The following is a 26,820-nucleotide window of genomic DNA, read 5'->3' on the forward strand; positions in this document are numbered from 1 at the left end:
ATTTGGATCCAGGTCTGATTCCAAAGCATGTGCTTTCCCCACAATAGAGCGTTACTTCTCAGCAGGCATGACCAGTTTCTTTTTGCTTCCATTGCAGACAATAAGGGACCAGCAGGAAAACGTACCAAGACTAAGAACCCAGCAGGGGCATCAGCTACAATGGGTAACTCCAGCCCGGAGAAGACTTCAGCCTCTAAAGACAGTGGGAAGAATCTAAGTAATTACTGGCTGATGAAGTCCGAGCCAGAAAGCCGACTAGAGAAAGGTGTAGATGTGAAGGTGAGACTAGGTATCTCATCCCGTCAAGTTGTTTTTTCAAGTAAGAAGTGAATATGGGACACCACAGGGTCCCATCACCAGCTTCTCTGAAGGGTAGGGTTAGGAAAAAGATTATAAGGAATAAAATTAGCAGGACTTATTACCAGCAACTGTCTTGTGAATCCTTTATCTAGGGCAGGGGGTGACAAACTTTCTCCATAAAAGGCCAGATAATAAATATTTTAGGTTTCTGGGTCTTAAGGTTGCTGTTTCAGCTCTGCTGTTATTGCAAGAAAGTGGCTATGAGCAACAAGTAATCCGATGGTATGGCTGTGCTCCAGTAACAAAATCAGGCATGGGCATGAAGCTATAGTTTGCCAACCCCTCACCTGGGCAACATTTCAATCTTGGGTTGCCTTACTCTTGCCACCTACCATACTCCTACGTATCTCTCTGCCAACAGTTAGTATTTATTCAGTGAATTAAATCAATTTTAATAACAGCCTGGAGAAAATAGAAATATATAATATTTAATGAGTGAAATACAAATAACCGACAGATTATTTTATCATCTAGATTATCTATTCAACTAAACCTTTTAATTAGCAAGGATAACAAGGCAACACAAAGCGTACTCTACATTTGCCCAGTAGAAGTGGCTCTGTGGAACTACTTCGCAGGAAACTACAGACTTCCACTACAGCAACTAGTACCCTCAACATAGGGGAAGAAACTGTCTACTTCCATATACTACCAACTGGCCCTAAGACTGTTTAATGAATTCATTTTCTGTTGCCTAGTTCAGCATTGAGGATCTTAAAGCACAGCCCAAGCAGACAGCATGCTGGGATGGTGTTCGCAACTACCAGGTAAGAGGGAAAGAGCAGGGCCTGAGACCCAGGGTCGGAGAAATGCCTGCCTCCTTCCTAGGACTTACTCAGTAGCAAAATCTCTTGGCCAACATTGTTTTTTCCCAGATCTCAAACCTGAACATGTATTCAAAACTACCCTAATTCCTCTGCATGCAGTTTACAAATGGCCTGTGTTCTGGCCAATGTCTGCATACAAGTCTGGGTATCTTGGCAAAGGCACGTACTGAATTGGAGAGAAGCTGCAAAAAAAAAACTCATCTAAAAAAAAGCAGACTTGATTTCCGCTAACTAGTGTTTTCCAGGGGGTGAGGTGGATAGTTGTTGTTTATTGTCCCCTGGGATAGGCCCGGAACTTCCTTCGAGCCATGAAGCTGGAGCAAGAAGCCTTCTTCTACCATAGCAACTGCAAAGAGCCAGGCATTGCAGGACTTGTGAAGGTTAGTTGTACGAGCATTCGTCTTAATCCCTCTCCCTTCAGGGAGACTTCCTCATATAGATATAAAGGAACACAGCTTAGATCAGTAACAAAAAAAGAAGTACTCTCCTCCCCTTCCCTGATGTCACAAGAATATGGAAAAACCAGCCTGGCCCCTTCCAATACAGCAAGGACTATAACATGGCAGGCCTCATTTCAGGTCCCCCTGGTACAGACTTCATTTCTGTGCCTTGGTCTTTCACTCAAAAACAGACCTGATGATAGCTCTTCCAAACCAGGAGTTATTAAGATAAGATTATTAACTGCAGGTGGAAAAACAGTGGTACCAATAATAAACTTTAATACTTGGTTTTAAACCTACTTTTAAGATTTTTGTCAAAACAGGTTTGATTTCCTGGGCTTGCTCTAGATTGTGTTATTTCCAGATTTAGTGGCCCTACAGCACGAAGAGCTGAGTATGTGCAGGGTCAGAAGTGAAAGTTGGACTTGAATTAAAAATTGGCCATGGAGCTGACTACAGGCAAATGATCTGAGACTTGGTTTTGGTTTCAGATTGTGAAGGAGGCTTACCCAGACCACACACAGTTTGAGAAAAACAATCCCCATTATGACCCATCCAGCAAAGAAGACAACCCCAAATGGTCCATGGTAAAGACTACTATTTTTCCTATTTCATGAGAGGAAACGGATGGACAATGAGAGGGAGGAAGAAGGTGTGCGGTGTCTTTAGGTTAAGGTACAGAGTCCAGCTCTTACACTCAGATGAGGTTACCCTGGCTTTGGGGATAAGAACAGAACACTGGCAGTCCTGCCCATAAGACCCTCCCACAAGAAGCTAAAACACACCGTGGACAGAATCGACCTGAACGTGTCTTTCTGTCATACAGGTGGATGTCCAGTTTGTTCGGATGATGAAGCGTTACATTACCCTGGCTGAGCTCAAAACCCATTACCAAGCTCACAAAACCACTGGAGGCCCCTTAAAAAATATGGCTCTCTTCACTCGCCAGAGACTCTCAGTTCAGCCCCTGACCCCAGGTAAGAGCGGGCCCTTTGCTTTATGTTACCCACATACCAGGAGGACTCCATGAACTCACATTTACTAGTGATTAAACTTGGGCATGGTATTGAACTTTTCTGAGCTGGTCTCCTCACCTGTAACATCCATGAGGGAGGAAATATGTCCGGAGTTAGCCATTACTACGTACCCACTACCTCGCAGTGCTTGGGACATACTGAACCACTCCATAAACAGTTTCTGAATGAATGACTACTGCCTCAGTAACAATGTGAAATGCCCAGCACAACCTCCCTGTTCAAGGGGAGACACACAAATAATACTTTGCTTTCTTTTCCCCTTCTTTGGTAGAGGAGTTTAATTTTATTTTGAGCCTGGAGGAAAAGGAGCCAAGTTAACTGGAACACTGTTGCTGGAATGCGCAAGACATTACTTCAAAGAAACCAAGCTTTTATAAGACGAAAGAAGGTGTGTGGCGGCTCGCGTGTTACGTTCACCTGGCCTTGTGTACATAGGTGGTTTTCGTGTACCTTTTCCAATAAAACATTAGAATCAAAGTCAGGAAGCTGTTCTTTTAAAATGGCATTGGAATAGAATACTCCACCGTAGATCTTCTGCCCCTTGATAAGATGCCCGCTTATTTCTACCATCTTCCTTTACTGTAGCAAATACCAGGGTGCACGGTTCAGTCTGTTACCACCTACTGAAACGAACTTCCGTCTTTCTACACCGGCCTTCTGCACCTGCCCCTGAAGTCATCTGCGCCCCACAGGAGTGTAAACCATTAGCAGTTTTGGCACAGCTTGCCAGATGAGGGTACAACTGGAATTCCTTTCTCAGCATGTGCTTGTCTAAAACGGGTGTTAATAAAACATCACTGTTCGCCAGGGGCTGAGGCCATGGTGAGGGCAGGCCTTGTGCTGGATCAGGGTGGTTGTTTTTTCTCCCCTTGGGTGTGAGTGGGACAGTGTAAGACAAGAAACCACAGACCCTGGTGGACCATGGGCACAATGCCTCCAAGCCACAGGGGCTTCCTTTAATCAGAGAGACAACTGAAACAAGTGTTCTTTTTTTTAAAATACAGCCATTGAAAAGACGACACATTAAGAAACATGTAAACACTGCAGCTGCTTAATTACAAGTTGCACTGCTTGGTTTAGTACCTATGCACTCCCAGGTATGGGGGTAAAGGTGGGGGCAGGGCCTCCCCTTACCTCCACAGTTGCACAGACAAGGAGTGAATGGGGGCAGAGTGAGGGAAAACAAGACCTGGCTTATGCACAGCTCCTGAGAGAATAAAATCAAATTCTACCTTCTAGTTCTCCCAGAAGAAAGGTTTAAGATGTTAGGAAAGTTGGAAAATGAATTTGGGTTGTCAGTTGGGAGGCAGAGGACTTGACAGGTCCTTTCTAGTTAGAATACCAGCTATTACGGGAGGCACACCAGAGCCTAATCTCATGTTGTGGAAAAGGCAAGGAACACAGAACCTGCCTCCCCTACACACTTAAGCCCCAACCTTGATAATCCAGGGGCAACTGGGTGGGTAATCCTGATCCCATGGGATTGTCCGTTGCACCTGTACTCGGGGTCCAAGCATGGGGGGGAACCACCTTACCTTCCTTGGTTCTGCTGTCCCCAGTCAACCTCAAGTGTCATCCCAGTATCTTTTCCTCCAGTCTCAGTCCTGACCCATGAGTCCTGCCCAGTCAGAGGCTCATGACTGCACTGATTTCTGAGGAAAAGAGGAGTCTGAATTTTCCACACTAAAAGATGACACAGGAACCAACCCCTCTGCTTTCCAAATTATGGAGAACTCAGACAACCAAATATTGTACTTATTGGCCAGGGGGTCTGCTTGAAGGGAAGGGAGGCCAATAGGTCATTTCCAGATGAGGCAGAAAAGGATGTCAACACCTTTACTCCACTGGGCCCACACACAGTGCAACAGAGGGAAGTCCCCCTCTCCTTTAGCGTAACAAGAGTTTTTATGTATGTTTTTAAAACAAAAACATCAATGGTCCTAAACTCTGGTCAGTCAACTGGTGAAGACGAAGACATAATTTGGCAAGCAGAATTATTCTGAAGTTGTGTAGCAGCCTTCTGCTGAGGCTCTGACGTCCCTCCTGAAACTCAGAGAGTGAGGGGACATGGGCGACAGTAAGACACTTCCAAGCCCCAATTCCCAGAAACTAAATGGAGAGAGAGCAAGGAGTGATGAGGATCCATTCTTAGGGAAGCAAAGAGATCAGGGCCCCTTCCCGGGATCTCTTAAAGGAAACAGATGCCCTTGTCAAGGCTTGCTATAGCACAGAGCAATACCCTAGAACCATCCAGCCCCAGGGGCTGGGGAGCACAGTCCCAGGGTGAAGGCAGACAGCTACCGCGCACAGTCACCATACTTCTTCCTCAGTGGGCCTGGCTTGGCCTCCTGGGTTCAACACCGCTGCCATCCATGCATGGTACCGACCCCAGGGTGTCTCTGTGCCCAGAATTTCTCACAGGTGAGGGGATAACAGCCAAAGGCCCTTCCGCAGGATTCTGTTCCAGGACGTTACTGACAAGAGTCCGTAGAAGATGAAGAAGGGAGGTGCCTGGATGCCAGCAGTGAGAGAAAGCCCAGAAAGGAGGTGGCTTGTGGAAACTTCAAAGCACCACATCCAAGACTCCCAAAGAGGCAGCTTCCTGACCTTGAGTCTCCCCCTGCCATCTAGGATAGGGCAGGGGTAGCAGAGGGGAGAATAAGATGCGACTACCCCGGGCCCCGTTGGCAGCTCAGAAATCCAGGGACACGCTCAGATCCTGTATCAGGAAGCTCAGAGACCCAGGAGCCAAAGATGCCTGCTCTCTGCTCTCCTTTAAAATGCAAGGCAGCCCCACATGGAAGGCCTCAACAGAAGGCTCTCTTCCCCAGAGAGACCAGGTTGGTACCTCTCCCTACTCCCACATCAGCTGCAGAATCTCAAGGAGACTGCCTCCCAATCCAAGCCCCTTAGGTTCTTTAGAAAAAAGAATTTAAGTCAAAACACGATTTGTTTTCAGGTTGCAAGTAACAGGTCAGTTGAGCATCACACTGTCCTCCCCCTCCCCCAGCCGCTGGTGTTTGGTAGACAGGGGTGCTGGGGTGGAAGCCCAGCCGCTTCCTGGCCCTGGGGGCCTACTGCCTGCTGTTGTTGTCAGATAGCTGGCTGGGGGTCCGCACCTCACCCAGGGAGGTTGTGCCCTCGAAGCGCTGTGAGGCGATGGCTGCCTGGTGGGACATGCTCTTCCGTACGATGTCGCCTTTCCGCCACAACACCACTTCCTGCAGAATGGGGGGGTGGGGGGCAACAGGCTACCTTGAGAGGGAGGCATGGGGGTGGGGGTTCCTAGAGACTCCAACTTTCTCCCGGGCATCTTAGCAAAACCTCCTCTGCTTCTCTCTCCCCAGTGACAGCAGTTGCCCATACCACCCCAGAGCGCCTTCTGATGTGTGGGCAGGACGGGTAGAGTGGTGGCAGGGCCTGGGCCTGAGGAAGCAGTCTCGATGTGTCAGGTGGGAGCCCTCATTCTTGCTGTGGGACTCCCTCTCGGTGAACTAACAAGTGGCACAGACACATGTAGACTCTCTCCCCCGTACCGTTCTGCTTCATCTGTCTGCTCGAGGGCCACCAGGGGTCTTGGGGAGGTGCCCGGGCCTCACCTGCTGTTTGAAGTAGCGCCGTTCCTCCTCGTCGATCAGCACCAGGTTGAGGTAATAGCGCACAGAGAACTTCTTGTTGATGTCCCGCATGGTGGGGGTGAGCTCGTAGCCCGCCAGGAAGAGCCGGATTGGGATGGACTCTCCTGTAAGGGCCAGGCAGGTATCAGAGCAAAGGGCAAAGTGACCCACCCTACCTGATACCGAGGCACTCTCTGCCCACAGCAGGGGAGAGGCCACCTGAGCATGTCATGGAACACCAAGGGAATGCTTCTGCCTGGTGGGGATTCGCATTCTGCGGCTCCATGATCTGCTGAAGCAAAAAGGTGACTCTGCACTTCCACCCCAGGTCCCGCTGCACCTTCTCTCACTGCCCTGATACACAGACCCGTGAGTCTGAACAGCATGGGATCCTACTGCTAAGCATCTTTTGATTATACGTAATGTGTCTAGTCGTTGGGTTTTCACAAGCCAAGTGTCCAACCCCAGCTAACTCATCATGTCACCCGGCAATTTCGATGCCACTTTCCTCCATCCTAGTTAGTGCATGCCCTCCAAAATACATGTCCACTCTGAGATGGATTGGCACAGTGGTACAGTGGTCTGGAAAAGAGAAAATCCTCATTCTGGCCTTAGTTCTCCATAAACCAGTTCTATGACTTCTGAGTTAGTCTATTGCTTTCTCTGGACCTTAATTTCCTCTTGTGGGAAATTGTGGAATCAGACTATGTGGTATTTCTGATCTCTTGCAGCTCTAACACCCTGCCTTTCCTAATTTAAGTGAAATGAAATTAGGGCAGTAATTCTACTGAGAAAGGCCAAACCTATAATGTAGTCTAAAGCTAAATATAAAATGCACCATTAATTATCTGCTGTTTTGTCTTATTTCTCAGAGAAAATGACAAGTGGCTCTACTTGTGCAGCTGGTGAAAAAATGGCACATTCAGAGAGTCAGGAGAGCTCAGTCCTATCCCCGCCCCCGACCCCAGACCTGGCATGGTGATGCTCAAGAATCTGCTGTCATTGTCCCCTCCTTCCACATGGAACACACACGTGGGAACAAGCTGAATAAAACCGTGGCACAACCAAGCACTTCTAAATGCAAACATAATTCTTCGTGATCAGTGGCTGCGGAGCCAGGGGAACATAAAGATTGCTACTCCCAAATAATCACGGATTCCCCAACTAACAAAGCTTTCGGCTCCATTCATTCCAGAGGTAATGTCAGCTGTGGGGGTGGGCGGTGCGGTACTGTTTTCTGTCCCCTTCCCAGTGCTGTCTGTGCACCTGGTAGTACCACCCAGAGTATCTACACTTGGTGAATGAATTCGGAGAATGAATCATTTGGCTAGAGCTAGAACTAAGGAACACAAATGATTATTCTGCGCTAATCTCTTGCTCCCTAGCAGCAAAAACTCCAAAAGTAGTAAAACGTTCAAACTGTATCTGCTAAGCCAGTATTTTCCAAGCTTTTGTTATTTTAAGAGGTGTGAGCTCAGTATGTAGACGAGGCCAACGTGGAGCTTTTCTGGGTGAAGGTGGGGAAGGAGCTTGGAGTTCCACATACCCAGCCCTCCTTTTCCTCTTTACCGGGATCCACAGTGAACGATTAGAGATGAGAAATTATAGGTGACTAGGAAATCTTACTTTAGCTGTATAATCCCTTGGGCCCCTCCAAAACTCTGTGCGGGACCTGGGGGCACGGGTGAGGCAGCTGTGGGCTGGGTGCCAGGATGCTCACCTCTCACGGGCGCCCCATCCATGATCTCATACTTGGCTATCGTGTCGTTCTCGTGGTACACATTGGGGCCTGTGCCTGTCGTTTCCCGCTTGATGATATCTATCTCCATGTGCTTGATTTTGATTCTCACCAAGAGGAAGTAGATCTTTCCTACAATGACATCTTTCAAGTGGTATCTGGGGAAGAGAAAATAAGATGTGAATACGGCAGCCAAACTTTGCACATTTCCAGATCTCCTGGGTTTCTGGGGAGCAGACGCCACCAAGCAGGTTGGTTGAAGATGGGAATCACAGTGCACACGCACCCACGTTCTTACCACAACTGCCCTTGCAGAATGATTTCCCAATATGTTCTTTATTGGAATCATAGTAACTTCTGTTCCATTTTTCCATATACAACTCAAAGGACATTCCTCTTGCATGTTACATCACCCACCCTGTGCTCGCCCATCTCATCTATCTCCTCAGCACTTTAATTTCTTTTATACCTTTTGTTCGTGTTGTTTTAGATGTCCCAATGTGTGGGAAGCCAGCCCCACAAAGGTAGGAACCAGGTCTCGCTCTGAGCTCACAAAATGTCTTTTGGCAACTGGGCCTCAATCGTCTGCAGCAAACAGTTCTGTCTGCTAGACGTGACAGTCCAGGCAGGAGCGGCAGAGCAAGATGCACGCGTTATGCTCCACCAGCACCTTGTCTCTGGGCCCTGCTCACATGGCTTGTGCTCTGTGAGCTCTTATGAATTTGGCCATGCTGCATAACGCTTTCTGACCTTTCCAGAATTTCTCTTCGAGTCAGTCTGGAATACCAGTGGTCTGTGTGTGCATAGGCCTGTAACAGGCTTACAGGAAGAGAGGAAAATCTTCAAACCTGAAGCTCAGAATCATGGGACAGGAGTGTTGGCAGGAACTTTAGAATTTAACCTCCTTATATTACAGGTGAAGAAAAGGAAGTTCAAAGAAGATAAATACTTGAACAAGGATTTAAGTAGGGGACAGACACAGGATGTGAACTCTGATGCCTAATTCCTAGGCTTGTGTTCTCCCCACTATTTCATGTTGCCTTTCTGCTTACAGTCTAACTGGGCAGACATTCTTAGCAGATAATCTAAGAACACTTACAAAATCAGAATGGAGGCTGTTTGCAGCATTTGAGAAGGAATGCTAAGAGAGCACAGATTCTAGGGGTTTTTAAACTTTGATAAACGGAACATTCTTTATTCTAAATGAAATCCTATGCAGAAGCATTAATACTTGAGAAACTCCTGTGGAGGGCCTAGAACCCTGGACCCCACTCTTCTTTCACTTCATCCTTTCTGTATGTGTTTGAAACCTACTAACCTGTCTCCACTTTTCAGAGGAGAAACCCAAGGTCAAACATGTTAGTACCTGCTAATCTTACTCCAAGGCCAATCCTTACTGGCAGAATGGGACTATATGATAGAGACAGTGTGTCCTTACACAGCAGCCTGCTCCGAAAAGGCAGGACAGGTCGGAACATCCAGTTCCTGGGGTCATGGGGTGGGCTCTCTAAAGAGCCCTTCACATACCACACTTGGTCTTGAACATCTGGCTGACTGACAGCTATTCTGAGCTCCTCCTACAAGGCAGCACTCCCTGCCAGCCACCCCTTCTACCAGGTAGCTGGAGAGCTGGTGGGCAGGCACTTTTGGTGGCTCCTTTCCAGAAGGCCCACAGAGCTCTGAGGCTGTGAGGAGAATGCGGAAGAAGGCTGTTTCCTTATGTGTCCTTGCCTGGCCCAGCTCAACCTCCCTCCCAGCTCGCCCCACTCCATTCCACAGGTGGGGCCATGTCAAGCAGGGCCCGTTCTGCGTCACGAGTGGTTCCAGGCCAGGGGCAGGGGAAAAAACAGGCCTTTCCCTCACCCCTGTTCTAGGAAGCACGTATGTTGCTAGTTTTTTTTTTAAAAAGCCCTATTCCTAACCCCTACTATCTGACCCCCTGGATAAGAGTGGGTCTGATATGAGGGTCTCCCCAGTAAGAACCCTAGAGACTCTAATTTCTTTTTTCAGCTCTCTGTGAATAGAATACACTTTTACTTTTGCATATCTGATTTTCAAACATTTTCAGGAATGTATTATACTGAAAAGAAAGATGCTTGTGGTATACTTTTGAAGTGTCAGTAAGTTTCATGATTTACAAGCACTTAAATATTTATTTTTTTTTTAAGATTTTTAATTTATTTGAGAGGGAGAGAGAAAGTGCAAGCAGGGGGAGGGACGGGGGAGAAGGAGAAGCAGGCTCCCCGCGGAGCAAGGAGCCCAATGCAGGGCTCGATCCCAGGACCTTGGGATCATGACCTGAGCTGAAGGCAGATGCTTAACCAACTGAGCCGCCCAGGGGCCCCGCACTTAAATATTTTCATGTTTGGACAACAAACAGTTTAAAACATACACGGCTTCCCAACTTGCCAGTCAAAATTATTTAAAGACCCTCATAAAAAGGCACCAGGTGTTCTTTGCTATATAATTCATTTAAGTTCAGGAGGAAGCAGTGAACTATGGCCGTTGTGTGGTTTCTTCACATTGATTTCTAGACACATACTGTATATAGGATACAAATGCTAACAGGAATTGTATTCTGAGATTATTTTCGTCAGTAGAAGGAAAGAGCTGTATCTACATCCAAAATAACCTTAAAGTTAGTTTGGATTGACCTTGAAAGACAATGTAGGATATTTAACTTAAATGTACCTTCTTAATTTCCGTTTAGTTTAAGTAAAATGAAGTTGAATTTCCTGGTCCACCTTTCAGCAGCCTGGCACATATATTCACAGTGCCAGGTCAGTGGCCTCCCCTACAGCACTACGAGCCACCGTGGCCAGGGCTCTGCCACTTGTATTCTCATCAGGTCCTATCTTACCTACCTCCCTCAATAATTCTCCACGACGGTGGGGCCCTGGATACTTACTTGGACTTATTATACTCAAACTCGATGTGCAGGCAGTCCTCGATCCCAACCTCCATCTTGATGGAGGAGTTCAGCTCTGGGTACGTGCTGAGCGTGTGGACTACAATGTCCATCTCTTTGACGACATCATTGAGGCGGCGGCTGATGGTAGCCCGAAGGAAATACCTGTAGGAGACAGATGTGTCGTGAAGGAACACTCCCGGTCTCCACATGCTGCCTCGATCCATGCACCAGGCAGACTGGAGACAAGCTCTTATGGTGGTTAACTTTTGGGGCTTTGTCTTCCTTCGAGAATTTACCTCTGCGGAGCCTCCTCCCAGGAAGAAATGAACACATGCACTTAAGCACAGAATTTGCAATTACAGTTGCAGGGAGTTCAAAGACCTTTCCCCCAAATGCCTGTCCGAGCCCAGCCTCTCGGCTCAGAGCGTTGCCCTAAATATAAGTGATTTCTCTGCTCTATACTCCCACAGCAAGTTATCCTAACGCCACTGCCTACCGTGTATTTGTGTGCGGGCTTTTCTTCAACTAACTCCTGGGTCTTCAGGCACAGGCATCTGTCTTACACTCTTATATTTGCACGCCTGTTTATTTACCAATGTTCAATCAATTTAGCATTTTCCAAGTCCCTCAAATTAAACAGGAGGGATAGGGAATGGAGAAAGTCAGTCAGCTCTTCATTTAGCAAACGTTTATTGCTAGGCATAGGACGAATGGAACGCTCACAGTCCACTGGGGAAGGTGGACCAGCTAACAGAAATACTAGAACACACGGCAAGTGCTAATTCAGGTAGAGGAATCAAGTGCTATGGGGGGAAAAAAAGGGCGCTCAGGCAGAGCAGACCTTATAAGTAAAGCAGCAGAAGTGGGAGAGGTCCTGGTTTGGACAAAGAAAGTCTCTGGCTGAACCTTGGATCCTTGGGGAGGGGTTGCTGTGGTAGAGGACAAGAGGGGAAGAAGACAGAGACACAACCGTGAAGGGCTTAGCGTGCCAAGCCTGACCCTCTAGTCAGCTGCTCGAGCACGGCCAATCTCCAGCATCCCTGTCCCTTGACTTACTCTGCTAATTCCCAGTGAATGGAGAAACACCCCCTTAATGATATTTTCTTCTAAACAAACTCAGATAATCTGCATCACCTGTCAGCTGTTCCTGGAGAAAGCTGCTAACCAGATCAGTGACACATTTGGCTCCTCTCCTCTGTGTGGCCCTGACTGAGGCTTGGCAATCCTTTTATTCATCTCAGTAACTTCTGCCACATTCTCCAAGGTACTTATTTGTTCCTAACCCTTTTCTACTTGCTCAGGCTCTCAAGCCTCCTCTCCCAACTCTCTGTAGAAGACACAGCTTTCATTCCACTAAGAGGAAGACCTTCCAAGTCAAGATTTATAATTCTCTCCCTTCTCTGCTTGTGCTGTTTCTTACTTTGGTCCTAAATGTGCGTCTGTATCCTTGCCCACCCTTTCCTCCTTCCAACAGTACCTCTGTCTCTCAAGAGAGACCCTTTTCCTCCTCCATCTGGCAGAATGACTTCCAATCTGGGTGCACATTACAAGCGCCCTCGGGGGAGGTGCTTCCAAAATCCAGATACCCAGGCAGAGCTGACATTTAACTGCTCTGCAGAGGCACACAGGCGTCAACATTTTTCAAACCTCCCAAGTGATTCTAATATGGGAGCTGTGGTGGAGAACTACTGCCTGGCATTCTTGAGCCTTCGAGTTTCCCAATTTCCTCAGTATATCGAATCCCTCTCCAATAAAGGCTTCCTCCTTTGAGTTTTATATAAAGGCCCAAACTCCTCAATCCCCAAAACACTCTCCAGGCCTTGCACTCCTGACCGTTCGTCAGGGACAGTGGTCATGGAGGGGTTCTCTTCTAACTACTGCAGCTTCTTCCCTGTTGCCAAACCCAGCAGCCTGCCTTTTCAGCTTCGGTTTCAACACTGGACAGTAAAACGTTTCCTCCTCGTCCTTGAAATGCTCTTCCCAAGGTTCCACAGGAGGGCTTTACCTGCTTCACCTCCCCTCCCACCCCCACCTTCCTATCCCTCTCATAGGTCCTGCCTGGGCTTTTCTCTCCCTCAGCTCTCCTCCTTGAAAAATGTACCAGTTTTTACCTCTGAAAAGAAGACTCCCAACAGTGCATTTCTCTGTCCTGAGTGCCAGGCTTGCATTTCCGATTGTCTAGTGAACTTTTGTACCTCTCTATTTTGCCAGTGCCTTAGACTTTAAAATCGGATGAATCATCTTCACTACAAACCATCCCTTCTTCCTGATAGCCATCTGTCTGCATCTACATTCACTGGTCAGTTCTGTTGCTGTCCGTTAAATTCCTTGTTTGCTGCCCACTCCCGCTGTGTCCACTAAGGTAAGACACTCATGACCTCATGCTAGCCTTCCAACAATTTTGTCTCTGCGCTCACCCATTCATCAAATAGGACATGTTTTTGGGGTTTTTTACATTTTTTTTTAAGATTTTATTTATTTATTTGACAGAGAGAGAGACAGCCAGTGAGAGAGGGAACACAAGCAGGGGGAGTGGGAGAGGAAGAAGCAGGCTCCCAGTGGAGCAGGGAGCCCAATGCGGGGCTTGATCCCAGGACCCCGGGGTCACGCCCTGAGCTGAAGGCAGACGCTTAACAACTGAGCCACCCAGGCGCCCCAGGACATGCTGACTTTATAGGAACCATCCAAAAGAACCACTCCCCCACCTAAAAACAAAAGAAATAGTGATCTCTTCATGTTTCCCCTCGGCCTAAGCAGTAAGATACAAGCCCTCCATCTGGAATTGACATCTACAAGCTGCTCTTAACGAATTTTCCCTTCTTGACCTCCTCACTTTCTCAACATGAGTCCTAATGTCTTCATCTAATTGAACAGCAACACCTTTTTCTTTTTTATTCATTAATTTATTTTGTGGTAAAACACAGAAGGAGTTCAGAGTATACCACCCCAAAATATGCCACTTTGGCATAACAATTATATCGAACTGAAAGCAACTGACGAGAAGCAGACACAGGAAAACTCTCTGCCCTCCCCACTCTACCAGGGAAGAGCAGGACATTCTTAATCACCAGAGACAACTGCCACCAGCCCAGAGGCTGCACTAGAGAAATCCACCTAACAAATCTTGCTAAAAGGATTCTTACCTTCCATTTGTTTCTCCCATATATTTACCTTCCCACAACTTGTTGTCCCTAGAAGCTCAAAGTCCCTTTCCTTTGTCTTGTCGCTTCTCTGTAAAATTATCATTCTTCTGTTAAGATGCTTACATAAGCTCCAAGTCCCAACCACCCCTTTGTGTTACCAATCCCTGAGTTCCATGTGTATGCACAACACACATGTGAATCAACTGGCCTGCCTTTCTCTTGCTAGCCTGTCTTCAGTTGGATTTGCAGGGCCTCAGCCAATGAACCTAAGATGGATAGAGGAAAAGGGTTTTCTCCTCCAACATATACAACAAAATTTAACATTTTAATTATTTTTAAGTATCCAGTTCAGGGGCATTAAGTACATTCACAATGTTGTGAAATGATATAGTATTTGTCTTTTCATGACTGGCTAATTTCACTTAGCACAACGCTTTCAGTGTTCATCCATGTTGTAGCATATGACAGGACTTCCTTCCTTTTTAAAGGCTGAATAATATCCCACTGTACGTATATACCACATTTTGTTTACCCATTCATCTGCTGATGGAACTCAGGTTGGTCCACCTTTTGGCTGCTGTGAACAAGAAGCTATGAGTATGGGTGTACGTGTCTGTGTTTGAATCCTTGCTTTCACTTCTTCTGGGTATGTACCCAAAAGCAGAATTCCTGGATCATACAGTAATTCTATTTTTAATATTCCGAGGAACCACCGCACTCTTTTCAACACCTTTCTCTCTGATTTAGAAACATTTAGGAGGGGCGCCTGGGTGGCACAGCGGTTAAGCGTCTGCCTTCGGCTCAAGGCGTGATCCCGACGTGATGGGATCGAGCCCCACATCGGGCTCCTCCGCTATGAGCCTGCTTCTTCCTCTCCCACTCCCCCTACTTGTGTTCCCTCTCTTGCTGGCTGTCTCTATCTCTGTCGAATAAATAAATAAAATCTTTCAAAAAAAAATAAAATAAAATAAAATAAAAAAATAAAAACATTTAGGAGCAATCCACTGTAAAAAATAAAATTAAATAGGGGTGCCTGGGTAGCTCAGTTGCTTAAGCGGCTGCCTTCGGCTCAGGTCATGATCCCAGGGTCCTGGGTTGGAGCCCCACATCAGGCTCCCTGATCAGCGGAGAGCCTGCTACTCCCTCTCCCTCTGCCTGCCGCTCTGCCTACTTGTGCTCTCTGTCTCTGTCAAATAAATAAATAAAATTTCTCAAAAAAATGAAATTAAATAAAATTAAATAATAATAAATCCCACAGCCAAGCTTTGGTGACAACTAGATAATCCTTATGGTTGTGAAAGTTTTTCTGAGTGCAATGTCTCTAGTTTGAGTAATGTCAATGATTAGACCTCTCTGCAAAGACTGAAAAAGAAGAGCATACGATCAGTCTTCTGATGGAAGAGGGGAGACCCGGGAGAGAAGAGAAGGGGAGGGAAGGTCTTGCTGTAGTCCGCACCACCAGGCCTTAAGACGATGAAGACGAGCTGATCATATGAGATAGCATCAAGGGTTGGAACCAGGTGTCTTGAGTAACAGAGGAAGTCTGCTTTATCTCAGTGACATCGCATAATCTCAGGTTACATCCAAGAGTCTAGAGCTTCTCTGGAATTTTTTTTTTTTTTTTTTTTAAACCCCAGAGGCCCTAGAATCAGTCTCCATCCTCAGAAACTGGAACACTTTTATAAAAACAGTCCTATGTACTTAAACTGTGTTTATTAATTAAAAAAAAAAACTCATCACACTGTGTTATGTTTTACACTCCCATCACCCCAAAAGATGGAGGACTGATCTAGAACTAGAATCCAAATCTATTCTACTTTTCAAGCGAGAGAGCTGAGTGACAGAGCTCAGGCTCACACTGCTGTTGTGTGGCAGAGCTGGACTGAGGATCTGTATGTCCTGATGTGCAGTTCATGGTATGCTGGGGACAGCATGTACCAGGGTATAAAAGCTGACCGTTGAATCTTGAGGAATTTTAAAAGCCGGTTGTTAAACATAGGAATTATTTAAAATTAAATTATAAAAACTTATAATTAAGATTATATGAAAAACAAAGGAAATATATATTAAAAACTCATTGCTTCCTAATAATTTTGCTACCTTTTACAATTCTCTCTGCTTTGGGGGAAATTTACATCTAACTATGTCAAGGTGGCTACTGTACATCTCTCCCCAACTCTGTAATCAGGAACATTAGGTTGGGAGATTGCAATTGGCCATGGTGGGAATATTTACACTACAGAAACTGACAAATGCTACAAACTAGGGCTTTTCCTCCCAGAGAGCCCACTGTTAACCATTTACCAGCACACCACTGCTCTCAACTCTCTTCTTTTTTCTTTTTTTTTAAAGATTTTATTTATTTATTCGACAGAGATAGAGACAGCCAGCGAGAGAGGGAACACAAGCAGGGGGAGTGGGAGAGGAAGAAGCAGGCTCACAGCAGAGGAGCCTGATGTGGGGCTCGATCCCACAATGCCGGGATCACGCCCTGAGCCGAAGGCAGACGCCCAACCGCTGTGCCACCCAGGCGCCCCGTTTTTTCTTGATACCTATATAAAAAGCCTCAGAAATGTGAACAGTTTCAGGGGAAGGTGGGGAAACAGCAGGCACAACTTACCGTAGTTTCACATTCTGGCCTGTGTATGACTCATACGGCTTCTCCACATGGGTGAATTCAAAGTCGAAGGCCTGTGATTGGCTAATTTCTCCGGGCCGGGCCAAATCCTTCACCAGGGACACAAACTCATGGTGGTTCCCGCGGTCGTAGTACAGCTCTGGAGAGAAAGCATCAGCCTCTACTACGAGACCCCGAGCTCCACGGGGCTTAGCAAGCAGGCTTCAGGACCCCTCTTCTGACAGAACTCCCCCCAAAAAACTCCCCCTGGCCCTTGTTTTTGACTTTTTTTTTTTCCTAATCTCGGTCCTTCACTGCATTCCCCATATACTGATCTCCTTCCCTCCCCACTTTCTAAACACTTCAATTTTATACAGAGAAATCCAGTGGCACAGTAAAAACCCAACATAACCCTGCTCCAGCATATCAGGACAGTATCTTAGTGAGAGATGGATGAGGGAACTGCATCAAAAGTACTACATTGCTTTAAAAACATTTCTAAAAATATTTCTAACTTTTGAACGCATGTTCATAGTTCTTTAATCATATCATCCTTATAATAACCTTCTGAAGTAGCTAAGACAGTCCTTTTCACTCATTTAACAGAAAGAAACTGAGGCATAGCATGGTCAAATGATTGGCTTAGAGACTCATTGTTGGCTGCAGAGCTGAGATTAGAACAGATTTCCTGCTAGAATGAATCTCTTTCTATGACCTGGTACAAAGGGAGTAATAACATTACACTTTGTAAGGTTCTGTAAGAATTAGAGGACGTAATGCAGGTAAAGTACTCAGAATAGTACCCAGGCGATAGCAAATACTCAAAACATATTAGCTGCTAGCTGTTATGATTCCTAAAAGAGGAATCCACATGGCCAATCTGATGCAGAAGTTTTAGTGTTATTCCCTCCATCTAAATAAGGGGGGGGGGTCCTTAACTTCAATGAGCACCAAAATCAGTTGGCGGGTTTGTTAAAACCAGATTGCTCAGCCCTGCCCCTAGTGTCTGGGGTGAGGCCTGAGAATCTGCATTTCTAATAAGCTCCCAGGGGATGCTAGTCCTGCTGGTCCAGGGACCACACTTTGAGAGGCATTGCTCTAAATTCATCCTTCTCTGGAAATAGCTCTGGATTTCGAATCTTAATTATAAGTTCATGCCATCAATTTATCCTCTATTATTTTATGCCTATTTGTACTCTGCTATTTAAGTGTTAACTTTTCTAAATGCATGGTCTTTAGAGATAAGGCCTAGTTCCTGGCACCCCCTCAGTACCTGGCTGTGCACAGGGGACACTTAATACTGACTGTGAGTATACATGGCCACATTACAGTCAAGGTACCACTTCGGGGGCATTTCTGGGCTCCAGTCCTATGTGAGGCTACAACATTTGACAGGGTAGATCAACAGGGGAAATAAATCTGGTAGAGTGCATTCAGTACTACTGCTGTTGGCTGCTTGGGGACAAAGAAACGGGTCCACAGAGAGGAGTGTCCGGGACAACAGCCTACTAGGCCAGTTCCCACATCTCCAGAGCACAGCAGGCGATCTCTCTCAGGGACAACCTGAGCATTAGGGCAGTGGGGCAGAGCTGCATTTGCGTGGATCCGCCTCAGACAGCACAAGGTCTGAGCCCTGATTAGGACTGCAGCTTCAGGCCCAAGAAATGCAGTATCCAGCCCTGCCCCAGGGGAGAACCATGCCCAGAAAGAGAAAATAGTTTCAAGTAGTGCTTTCAGTCTGAGCGCAAAATCAACCCTTGTTGCCCTAGAAGCTGGTCCTGACAAGCCTAGTCCATAGGGAGCCTTTTTCGCCCCAGACAGGGAAGCATTCTAAAGCAGAGTGGGCTCTGTCCTAAGATTCCTCCAACTCAGGAAGGTGGCATTAGTATGGTTTAATCCCAAACTAGTGCTGCCGCTTCTGTGTGAATTTACATTGTGATTACAGTTTGTTGCTGATTTCCTATATAGTTACACTTTGATCCACTTTATATTACAAACAACCACCTTCTCTTCCAAATACTAAATGGAATCAGTAGCAGGCAGCATTCTGGGTAGTGAGTAATGATCTACAAAGTTGCTAAATGGGAGACCACACTTACAACCCACAGGGGGAGAAGGACAGGGAAAGGTGAGCAATCCATTGCTTCTATTTTAAAATCCAGTAATTGTGTCCCCCAATAAATGTAAGGAAGTGCAGTGATCAGGTAGGAACAGAACCACTGTGACAAGGGCTCCTTCACTTACTCTCACCGATCCATTGTTACATAAGTCCTTGTTGATGGTCCTGATACCTACGTGGGAAATAACCCCCTAAGCAGTGGACCTGGTGTCTTAGCTCCCAAGCACTGGGTTCTGGCCATAGTTTCAGGGGACAGAAGCAGGTAGAGCAGAGCCCCAACGACCATGAACTTTGAATGAGAAATCCGAGTTGAGAAAAAGATGGAAAGAGAAGGACAGAAAAATACACAACTGTGATCACACATACCAAAGTCAACATGAGAAACAAAACAGAGAAGTACCCAAGAGCGCTCAGAGAGCAGACTGCCAGCATCTAAGAATCCTACCAATGTTTTGCCTGACCCAGCAGGGGCACCTGGCTGTGGCCATCTTTGGCAGGAGAGGTCCTTCCCTGCATAGCGTCACGTTCTCCCTAGTGCTTTTCCTCCTGGACACATGCTAATACCAGCTCCTGCATTAAATGTCACAGAAGAGTGGCAGTGTGTAGTCTGAGTGGAGCTGGACTGGGCTTTTTAATGTATAATTTATAAGCCATTTGCAATGCTCTTGCAAACACTGTGGTGCAAAGGGGCAGAAATAGCAGCCATACTTTGCTATTTGCCAGAAAGTTTGGTTTCCTCTTACATAAATTAGAACAGAAACTACAAGGCTGTTTCAGCAAGAGGCTGTGCCATCAAGAGGCTATAAATTGCCTGTATTCTATCCCAAAGATGCAGTGACAAGTCATCCCTGGTTCTCCCCAACCTCAAAAGCCCTCAGTAACCAGGCATCTCAAGTTAGAAGTAGGAACTGACCATGTTTTTTGTTAAGGTAACTTCCCTGTCTTGAGCCTCTTTCTTGATTCCAACAGGAGGAAGTGACTTTTGTAGTCAGGATGTTTTCATGATGAAACTTGCCACCAACGGCTGAGGGGTGAATTTGCCACTTTGGAAGGAAATTGAGCCAGCTTTGCATCACAGGGTCATTGTTAAAGACAGCCTGAGACCTGCTACTGGGCCGGGACCATGTTTGGTCCAAGCTTCATGCAGGTCTTAGAAGAAACATTAAGTCAGCAAGGGCAAAAAGACCTCCAAAGAGCCCCGTCCTGATTTTCCCAGCCACTATCTGCTGACTGGCAACCCAGTCGAGATTCAGGCTGGCCACATCCACTGAGATCTCCGGGACCCCGGTACACTTGCTAGAGCAGTAACACCCCTGGGCTGCCCATCCCCAGCAAGATGCAGCAACAACTCACTAATAGGCCAGAATCGATCCATTTAATCTCAATGTGCCTTATACTTAGCTTTTCAAGGGTTAATGAAATAAAATACAGAAAGCCTCCGGAGTTTTCAGAAGTACAGGCTTGGGGTGCCTGGGTGGCTCAGTTAGTTAAGCATCTGCCTTCGGCTTAGGTCATGATCTCAGGGTCCTGGGATCAAGTCCTGCATCAGGCTCCCTGCTCAGTGGGGAGTCTGCTTCTCCCTCTCCCTCTGCCTATCCCCCCAGCTTGTACTTTCTCTCTCTTGTTCACTCTCTCTCTCAAATAAATAAATAAAATCTTTAGAAGTACAGGCTTGACTGGTACTGACAGGTTCAGATCCATTCAGCGGCATTACTTTTTTTTAAAGATATTATTCATTCATTTGAGAGAGAGAGAGCACAAGTGGCAGTGGGGGGTGGGGGGCAGGAGCAGAGGGAGAGGAGGAAGCAGACTCCCAGCTGGGCAGGAAGCCCTGGACATGGGGCCGGATCCTAGGATCCCAAGATCATGACCTGAGCGGAAGGCAGATGCTTACCTGAGTGAGCCACCCACGCGCCCCCAGTGGCATTACTTTTAAAAACTTTTTAAAAAATCCAGATATTACCTATTTGGTTTTGGAGGAGAGGGATATTCATATCTGCCCTCCTTTGTAAGTCTGACCTTCTAATTACCTTGGTTTATTTCATTAGTCTCCAAAATGGCCCAGCTTTGCCTTATATCTTGCATTACGGTTCCCCAAATGAGTCCATTTAAAAAATGGTCTCTTCTAACAATTAAACAATTTCCCTCCATGCTTCTTATATACCACATTGCATTTTTTCTAAAATGTGGGCCATCCCATACTAGAGTGACACATTTGTTGCTTTATTACAACAGACCAAGTCATTGGAAAAAGCATACTAGGTGAAGGAAGAAACCCAATGTGGCTCAAAAACTTACTGAGGGTAAGAGAAAACATATACAACACAGGTGAATCAACAGGACCTTCTTATACTCTCAGGGGGTAACATTCAAACTGCAACATCCAAGTAGTTGGGGTAGAACTGAGTGAATCACAGGTCTGATGACTCGTATTTTCTCGCAGACAGGGAGGAATCAGCCTCAACTTGGCCTAAGAAAGCATGATTAAAGAAATGTGCAACAGCGAGTGAGCCTACCTCAGCTTTAACATTTCTGTGCCCTAGTTCCCTCTGGGAAGAGGCTGTGCCCAGGTGCCTGCTGGCGGGTGAGTCATCTTAGCTCTCAGTGGCCTCGAGTAAGGGCCACACCTAGCTGACCAATGCCTCTGCCACAAGGGCCAGCAGGACGCCCTCCCTCTTCACAGGAAGTAGCAAAGCCAACCTGCACTCCCCCTTTCCTTCATTCAGGTAACTCTGGTTCATCTAGGAAGAGTTGAGAAAAAAAAATCCAGAGAACATCTTCTGCAAATTCCTAGATCTGACCACGTATCCAGTTAGCAAATATTTATTGAGTACCTACTTTGTGTTAGCCACTGAGACTAGAGATTAGCCACCACATTGATGATGGACTGAAGGCAGTCCCCGGTTTTCAGGGACTCAGAATTTAGTGAGGAAGGCAGACTAGGAAAAAAAAAAAAAAGTCACAAGTTTGTCATACCCTGTTGGAAAAGAGGTACTAATGAGGCCTTGTGGAAGAACAGTGGAAGAAGGGCTTAAGTCAGCCTGGGGAGCTTGGGGAAGGCTGTTACGGATATCATGTGTGCTGGGCGCTTTAAGCATGGGTAAGAGCCTGAGTGGAAGGTCATACCTTGCAGAAAGATGTCCACATGCAAAGGGAAGATGCCAAGATTCTAGAAGGAACATATTTTGAGGAAACTATAAGAGGTGAGGGTTAAGGGTGAGATGAGGCTGGAGAGAAAGGCAGGGCTACTCAGGAAGGAGCCGGGTACACTTTTGCCCTTTAACCAATAAGAAGCTGGTGAGCAGAATTTTAAGGAGGGGACTGACAATGTCCAAACTGCCTTTTTGAAAGTTTGCTCTTACAGAAGATGAACTGAAAGACGAAGAAAGCAAAGGCAGGAAGGCCAGTTAGGAGGTGACCACAAAAAGAGGTAATAAAGGCAGTAGTATTGGCAAGAAGAGGAAGCACAGACTGGGGACGTATTGGAGAGCTGTTGGAGAGCCAACGGGGCATGTAGGAGGAGGCGTTAGTCTAAGATGACTTCCAGATCTTTGAGGTTGAATGGACGCAGGTGACACAGGCCACAATGGAGCAAACAGGACGAGAAGGAGGGCTAGGGCTGGAGCAGAGAAAGAAAGAGGTTTCTGCTTTGGATGTGTTTCTGAGGGACCTGTGGGGTATCCAGGTAGAGGTGCCTAGCAGGCGGTTGGAGACACAGGCATGGAACACAGGAGAGAGCTCAGGTCAGGACAAAGATAGAGGTTGGGAGTCATCAGAACACAAAAGACACAGAAGTTATGGGTCCAGATGAGATTGCCAGAGCAAGTTACAGAGAAGGAACAGGAAACAAAAGTTACCTCTGTTCCTGCCTACCTCTAAAACCAAGGCTGAAACAGCAGCTTTTCTGAGCAGGGTCTGGGTCACTATGAGGAATGAGGTCCAGAGAGGTCCAATGCAAAAGAGAGCCAAACAGTTGTCTCTGCAAGGACTTTGTGTAGAGTCCCTTTCACAGGTTTCCACTTGGGCTAACATGCCGTTCAGGAGAAGACAATGGAAAGCAATGGGGGAAAGCAGACAAGTAGACCAAAGGGAAGGCTAACCTGGTCCAAACATTCCCTATGGACTGTCTGCACAGCAATCAGGGTGACTGCAAGGCAACATGTTTCTAGTGCCTGGAAACTTCCTGATGGGTCAAGCTTAACAGGGAAAGAGAAAATGACAATAATCATTTTAACTTCCTTTTACTGAGTACCTATTATGTGTGCCAAGACCTGTGCATCACATACATTATCTCTAGTCCTCACAAGACCCTAGCAAAGACTGTGCTATTATAAACTGAGCCCTATCTAAGTCACCCTGTCTGCATGACCCTCAATCATGTACCAGGCTGTCCTTCTAATGAATACACAAGTGGGACAAATATACTTTCATCAGGAGGAAAAAGAAATTAATCATAAGGATAAGAAGGTTAATTACATAAAGAACTTGATTTTCAAGCTGTGGAACTGTTCCCCAGAAGAAAGAAAGGAAGGAGGGAAGGAAAAAAGAAACCAAATCCAAGAGACTATAGTTTTTAAGAACATTTTTGAGTTAAAATGGAATTCAATGAGGAAGGTGGACAGAGCCCAACGATATCAACTTTCTTACTCCCATACAGCAAGACCTATACTGTAACATCACGCACAGAGCCAGACCCACGAGCCTGACCAAAGTTCCACCCACTTCATTCATAGTCAAGAGTGCAATGAAGGAGAAAACCACACTACCACAACCTCGGCAAAGTTACTCACTAGCCTCGCTCTGGTGCCCTGAGATCAGTAGACTGTTGATACAGATAGACCATATTCTGCATGAAGCTATCCCTTGACAGCTCAACATTATTCTCACAAGGTGATTTTTGTTATCCCTGCCTTACAGGTGAGAGAGCTGAGACCCAGAGAGACACACAGCTTCCTCAAAGTCACAGGGTCAACAAGAACCCACAGTGCTCAGAGGCTCAGAAAGAGTTATCAATGGAAGCTAAAAGGTTGGGAGAAAACCCAGCAGGGATGATGATTCAAGGAGTCAGACAAGAAACCAGGCAGGGCAGGGACAGCAAGCAGCTCCCTAAACTTCCCTTTCACTTAGACTAGAGGGACGCTTTGACTACATTCCCCTGAACAGCTCGTTTCACATTGCGGGGGTGGGGGACACTCTGGTTATCTTCCACGGATTGAAGAGGTATCACCACCACCTGGAGTGATGGGATAAGACACAGACTAAATGTGCCTGTTTATACTTGTATTACAGAGCCAAAGAATCCATGTAATAACTTTAAAACGACTACTTGAAAATACAGATACTAAGTAGACAAGTACTTCTCGACTATCTCTTCATTATGCTTAGCATAAAATGCTTTGGATTCATCCTATTTACCCAGTGGTCCATTACTAGGGGTGACTTTACCCTCCAGGGGATATAAGGCAATATCTCAAGACATCTCTGGGGGTGCGTTTTGGGGTGCTTCTGGTATCTGGTGGGTCAAGGCCAGGTTAATATCCTGCTAAATATCCTGAGACAACAAAGAATTATCCAGGCCCCAAATGTAAACAGTACTGCTGTTAAGAAACCCTATCCAAGCTAGAGACAGGAGAGTAGAGGGTATGAAACTCTCTCTTTAACCCCTTTCCTATACATAAAAGGCAACTCAAATTCTGGATTTAAAATAGCAAAAAAGTTTCCTATATGATCAGCCAATCTTTGACCTAATTTCATTTTCTCAAATACCAGAGGCAAATACTTCAACCAAAGCACTGGCCACACAGACTCCTTTTCCCAGGATTCCTACTACCTGTGCCAGTGTTTCCTGCCCCTGTAAAACGGGAGAACAGATTCTTTGCTGAACTCTCAGGATATGAGAGAGAGTATTTAACGAGCTTTCCCAGGAAGACTGTAAGAACAGGGTCCTACGTGCAGCACGTGCTACAGGTATGAATCTTTTGCCAGAAGTTTTTTTCAGCCCACATGAGTATTTACTGTGAATCTACTCCTAACCTAATGACAAAGACCATTTATTTCAGAAGTACCTGAGAGTTTTTAAAAACACAAGACTTCAAATAGTCTTAGAATTAGAGACAACCCCACTCTGACTGCCAGCTCCCAAATCTTCTGTGTTGTTACTGCCTTTTATTGTCTAGTTTTAATTATTAATAATTATGTTTGAAGATCATTGGAACACTGAGAAATTTTGATCATTTAATTTTGGACACAGAAGGACCATTTTTTTGGTCTGTAAGGAGAAAATTAGTCAACTGAAAACTAGCATTCTATTGAGGAAGTCTCAGAAACACAGGCTAAGTAGACAGAAAGAAGACTGCAGGGCTGCTTTCTCAAAACAGGTCCAAGGGTAGGAGATCAGAGCTAAGGTGAGACAAAAGGGTGGTGAGCTCTCTCCTATATCACATGGAAAAGAAAAAGGGGATGGATGGGAGTGAACTAAGTGAGGCACAGAGGACCACCTTAACTTGGGTCTGACAGCTGTGGATGTCCAGACAATGGCAAAAGCAGTACTGGAGAAAGGTCTCCCCCTAACAAACCCACCTGCAGGCTAGGCAGGAGCATCTCACTCGGAAATCCTGGAGGCAGGAAGCAAAGCTGAGCGCATGTTGAAGGGACAACTAGGGTATCCCAGAGCAAGGTGCCCACAACAATGAGGCTGTGGGCAGGGATGCTCCCCTTCGCCCTCGGCCACCCCCACCATCCTCGCGATGCACTGTCACTTTTGGCAGGGAAGCCGGCAACGCAGGGGCAGTCGCCGGCCGGCGGGCCTCAGACTGCAGTGGACAAGGGGCTCCGAAAGGCCTCACTGGAGCTGGGCCTGGAACCACCCCGCGCCCCCACCCCCAAGTCGGCTCTCTGGCCCGGCGGAGGCGGCCGGGGAGGGAGGCCCGGGGTGCCCACTCACCGATCTGCCCGATGAACTCGATCTTGATGCCCTGGTGCTCCAGACGCTTGTTGGGGTTCTTGAGTGCGAGGCTCACCTTCCCGGAGACCGTCTCTCCGTCGTAGAAGAGAAAATATTTCTCCTTCTTCCCGTCCTCCGTCTTGTGCTCGGCCCGCTTCCTACTCTCCGCATCGTTCAGCAAGATTTCCACCTCCACGCTCTGCCCGAAGCCGAAGAAGCTCATCTCACCACCGGGCCGGGCCGGGCCGGTCTCGGTAGGACCGCTCCTCTCTGCGGGGTGGGGGCCCTAAGCGAAGGCCGGAGGGCTGGACGCTGGACCCAGCTCTCTGCCAGACGGGGGGCGACGGCACGACTCCCGGCTTCACGGGGAGGAGGCAGGGCCGGTTGCAGCGCCCTGGGTACCAGTGCACCGCGACTCGCCAGTCCCGGGCGAGCCCGAGCCGCCGGCGGCAGTGAGGGGCTAGGGCGGGCAATGCAACTGGAGGGGGGCAGTACAGAGCCCGAGCGTGCGTGGCCGCTGCCGCCCACCGGGTGGGGTGCGGCGCTGAGAAGCACAGCGAGCCAGCCCCGGCCTCTAGCAGTGCAACGCACGGAGGTGCTTCGGCAGCTCCGGGCGGGGGTGCCGAGGGACGGCGGGGGGGCGCAGTCTCCAGCCCGGACGCGCCGGAGACGCCGCGCGCATGCGTTCGCCTCTGCCGCTGTAGCTTTCGCCACCCGGCCCCCCGGGAAATGTGCTCATTGCGCATGTGCAGTGGTAGGCAGAGCGGCCTGTCTTTCCCTTAGTTGACATGGCAGTTACAGCATTTTTCCAGAATTCGGGGCCACAAATCCCGTAAAATTAAAAGAACTGCAGATACCCTTTCTAGGTGCTTTTGTTTTGTTTTCCTTTATTGTTTTAGTTCGGGAAACATTAGGCTACCATCCACGTTCGAATATGTACAACGTTCGAGTGCTGTCTGACGGGGTAAAGGTAGCCCTTTGACACGCACGGGAAATGTCGCTTGAAGGGGGCAAAGGTGACATTTAGTACAAGAAGGATCCTGTCTCAAATTCTCCCATTTAAAAAGA

The 26,820-nt window shown here is 47.0% G+C and overlaps 2 protein-coding genes across 5 annotated transcripts in view; one reads left to right on the forward strand and one right to left on the reverse strand.

Moving 5' to 3' along the window:
* Positions 1–3,141, forward strand: part of THYN1 (thymocyte nuclear protein 1) — a 5,178-nt gene extending 2,037 nt beyond the window's left edge. For 2 of the 3 annotated variants that reach the window (XM_008688331.2, XM_008688333.2), the window contains exons 3-8: positions 98–279; positions 1,059–1,127; positions 1,475–1,567; positions 2,119–2,214; positions 2,454–2,604; positions 2,936–3,141. In XM_008688331.2, coding sequence (XP_008686553.1) covers positions 98–279; positions 1,059–1,127; positions 1,475–1,567; positions 2,119–2,214; positions 2,454–2,604; positions 2,936–2,982 — 638 coding nt within the window. In that variant the 3' untranslated portion in view covers positions 2,983–3,141. The remainder of the gene's footprint in view (positions 1–97; positions 280–1,058; positions 1,128–1,474; positions 1,568–2,118; positions 2,215–2,453; positions 2,605–2,935) is intronic. The other variant, XM_040631011.1, reaches the window with a different exon arrangement.
* The window catches only part of VPS26B (VPS26, retromer complex component B), a 26,583-nt gene extending 608 nt beyond the window's left edge, over positions 1–25,975 (reverse strand). The window contains exons 1-7 of one of the 2 annotated variants that reach the window (XM_008688336.2): positions 25,753–25,975; positions 16,694–16,850; positions 10,928–11,092; positions 8,002–8,177; positions 6,264–6,406; positions 5,784–5,885; positions 3,580–5,175 (exon numbers count right to left, since the gene is read on the reverse strand). In XM_008688336.2, coding sequence (XP_008686558.1) covers positions 5,080–5,175; positions 5,784–5,885; positions 6,264–6,406; positions 8,002–8,177; positions 10,928–11,092; positions 16,694–16,850; positions 25,753–25,975 — 1,062 coding nt within the window. In that variant the 3' untranslated portion in view covers positions 3,580–5,079. Of the gene's footprint in view, positions 1–3,579; positions 5,176–5,783; positions 5,886–6,263; positions 6,407–8,001; positions 8,178–10,927; positions 11,093–16,693; positions 16,851–25,752 lie in introns of those variants that run through there. The other variant, XM_008688337.2, reaches the window with a different exon arrangement.
* Between the last annotated feature and the right edge of the window lie 845 nt (positions 25,976–26,820).

The sequence above is a fragment of the Ursus maritimus genome, unplaced genomic scaffold (genome assembly GCF_017311325.1).
Source record: "Ursus maritimus isolate PB19 unplaced genomic scaffold, ASM1731132v1 scaffold_16, whole genome shotgun sequence".
In the NCBI taxonomy this organism is placed as follows: Eukaryota; Metazoa; Chordata; class Mammalia; order Carnivora; family Ursidae; genus Ursus; species Ursus maritimus.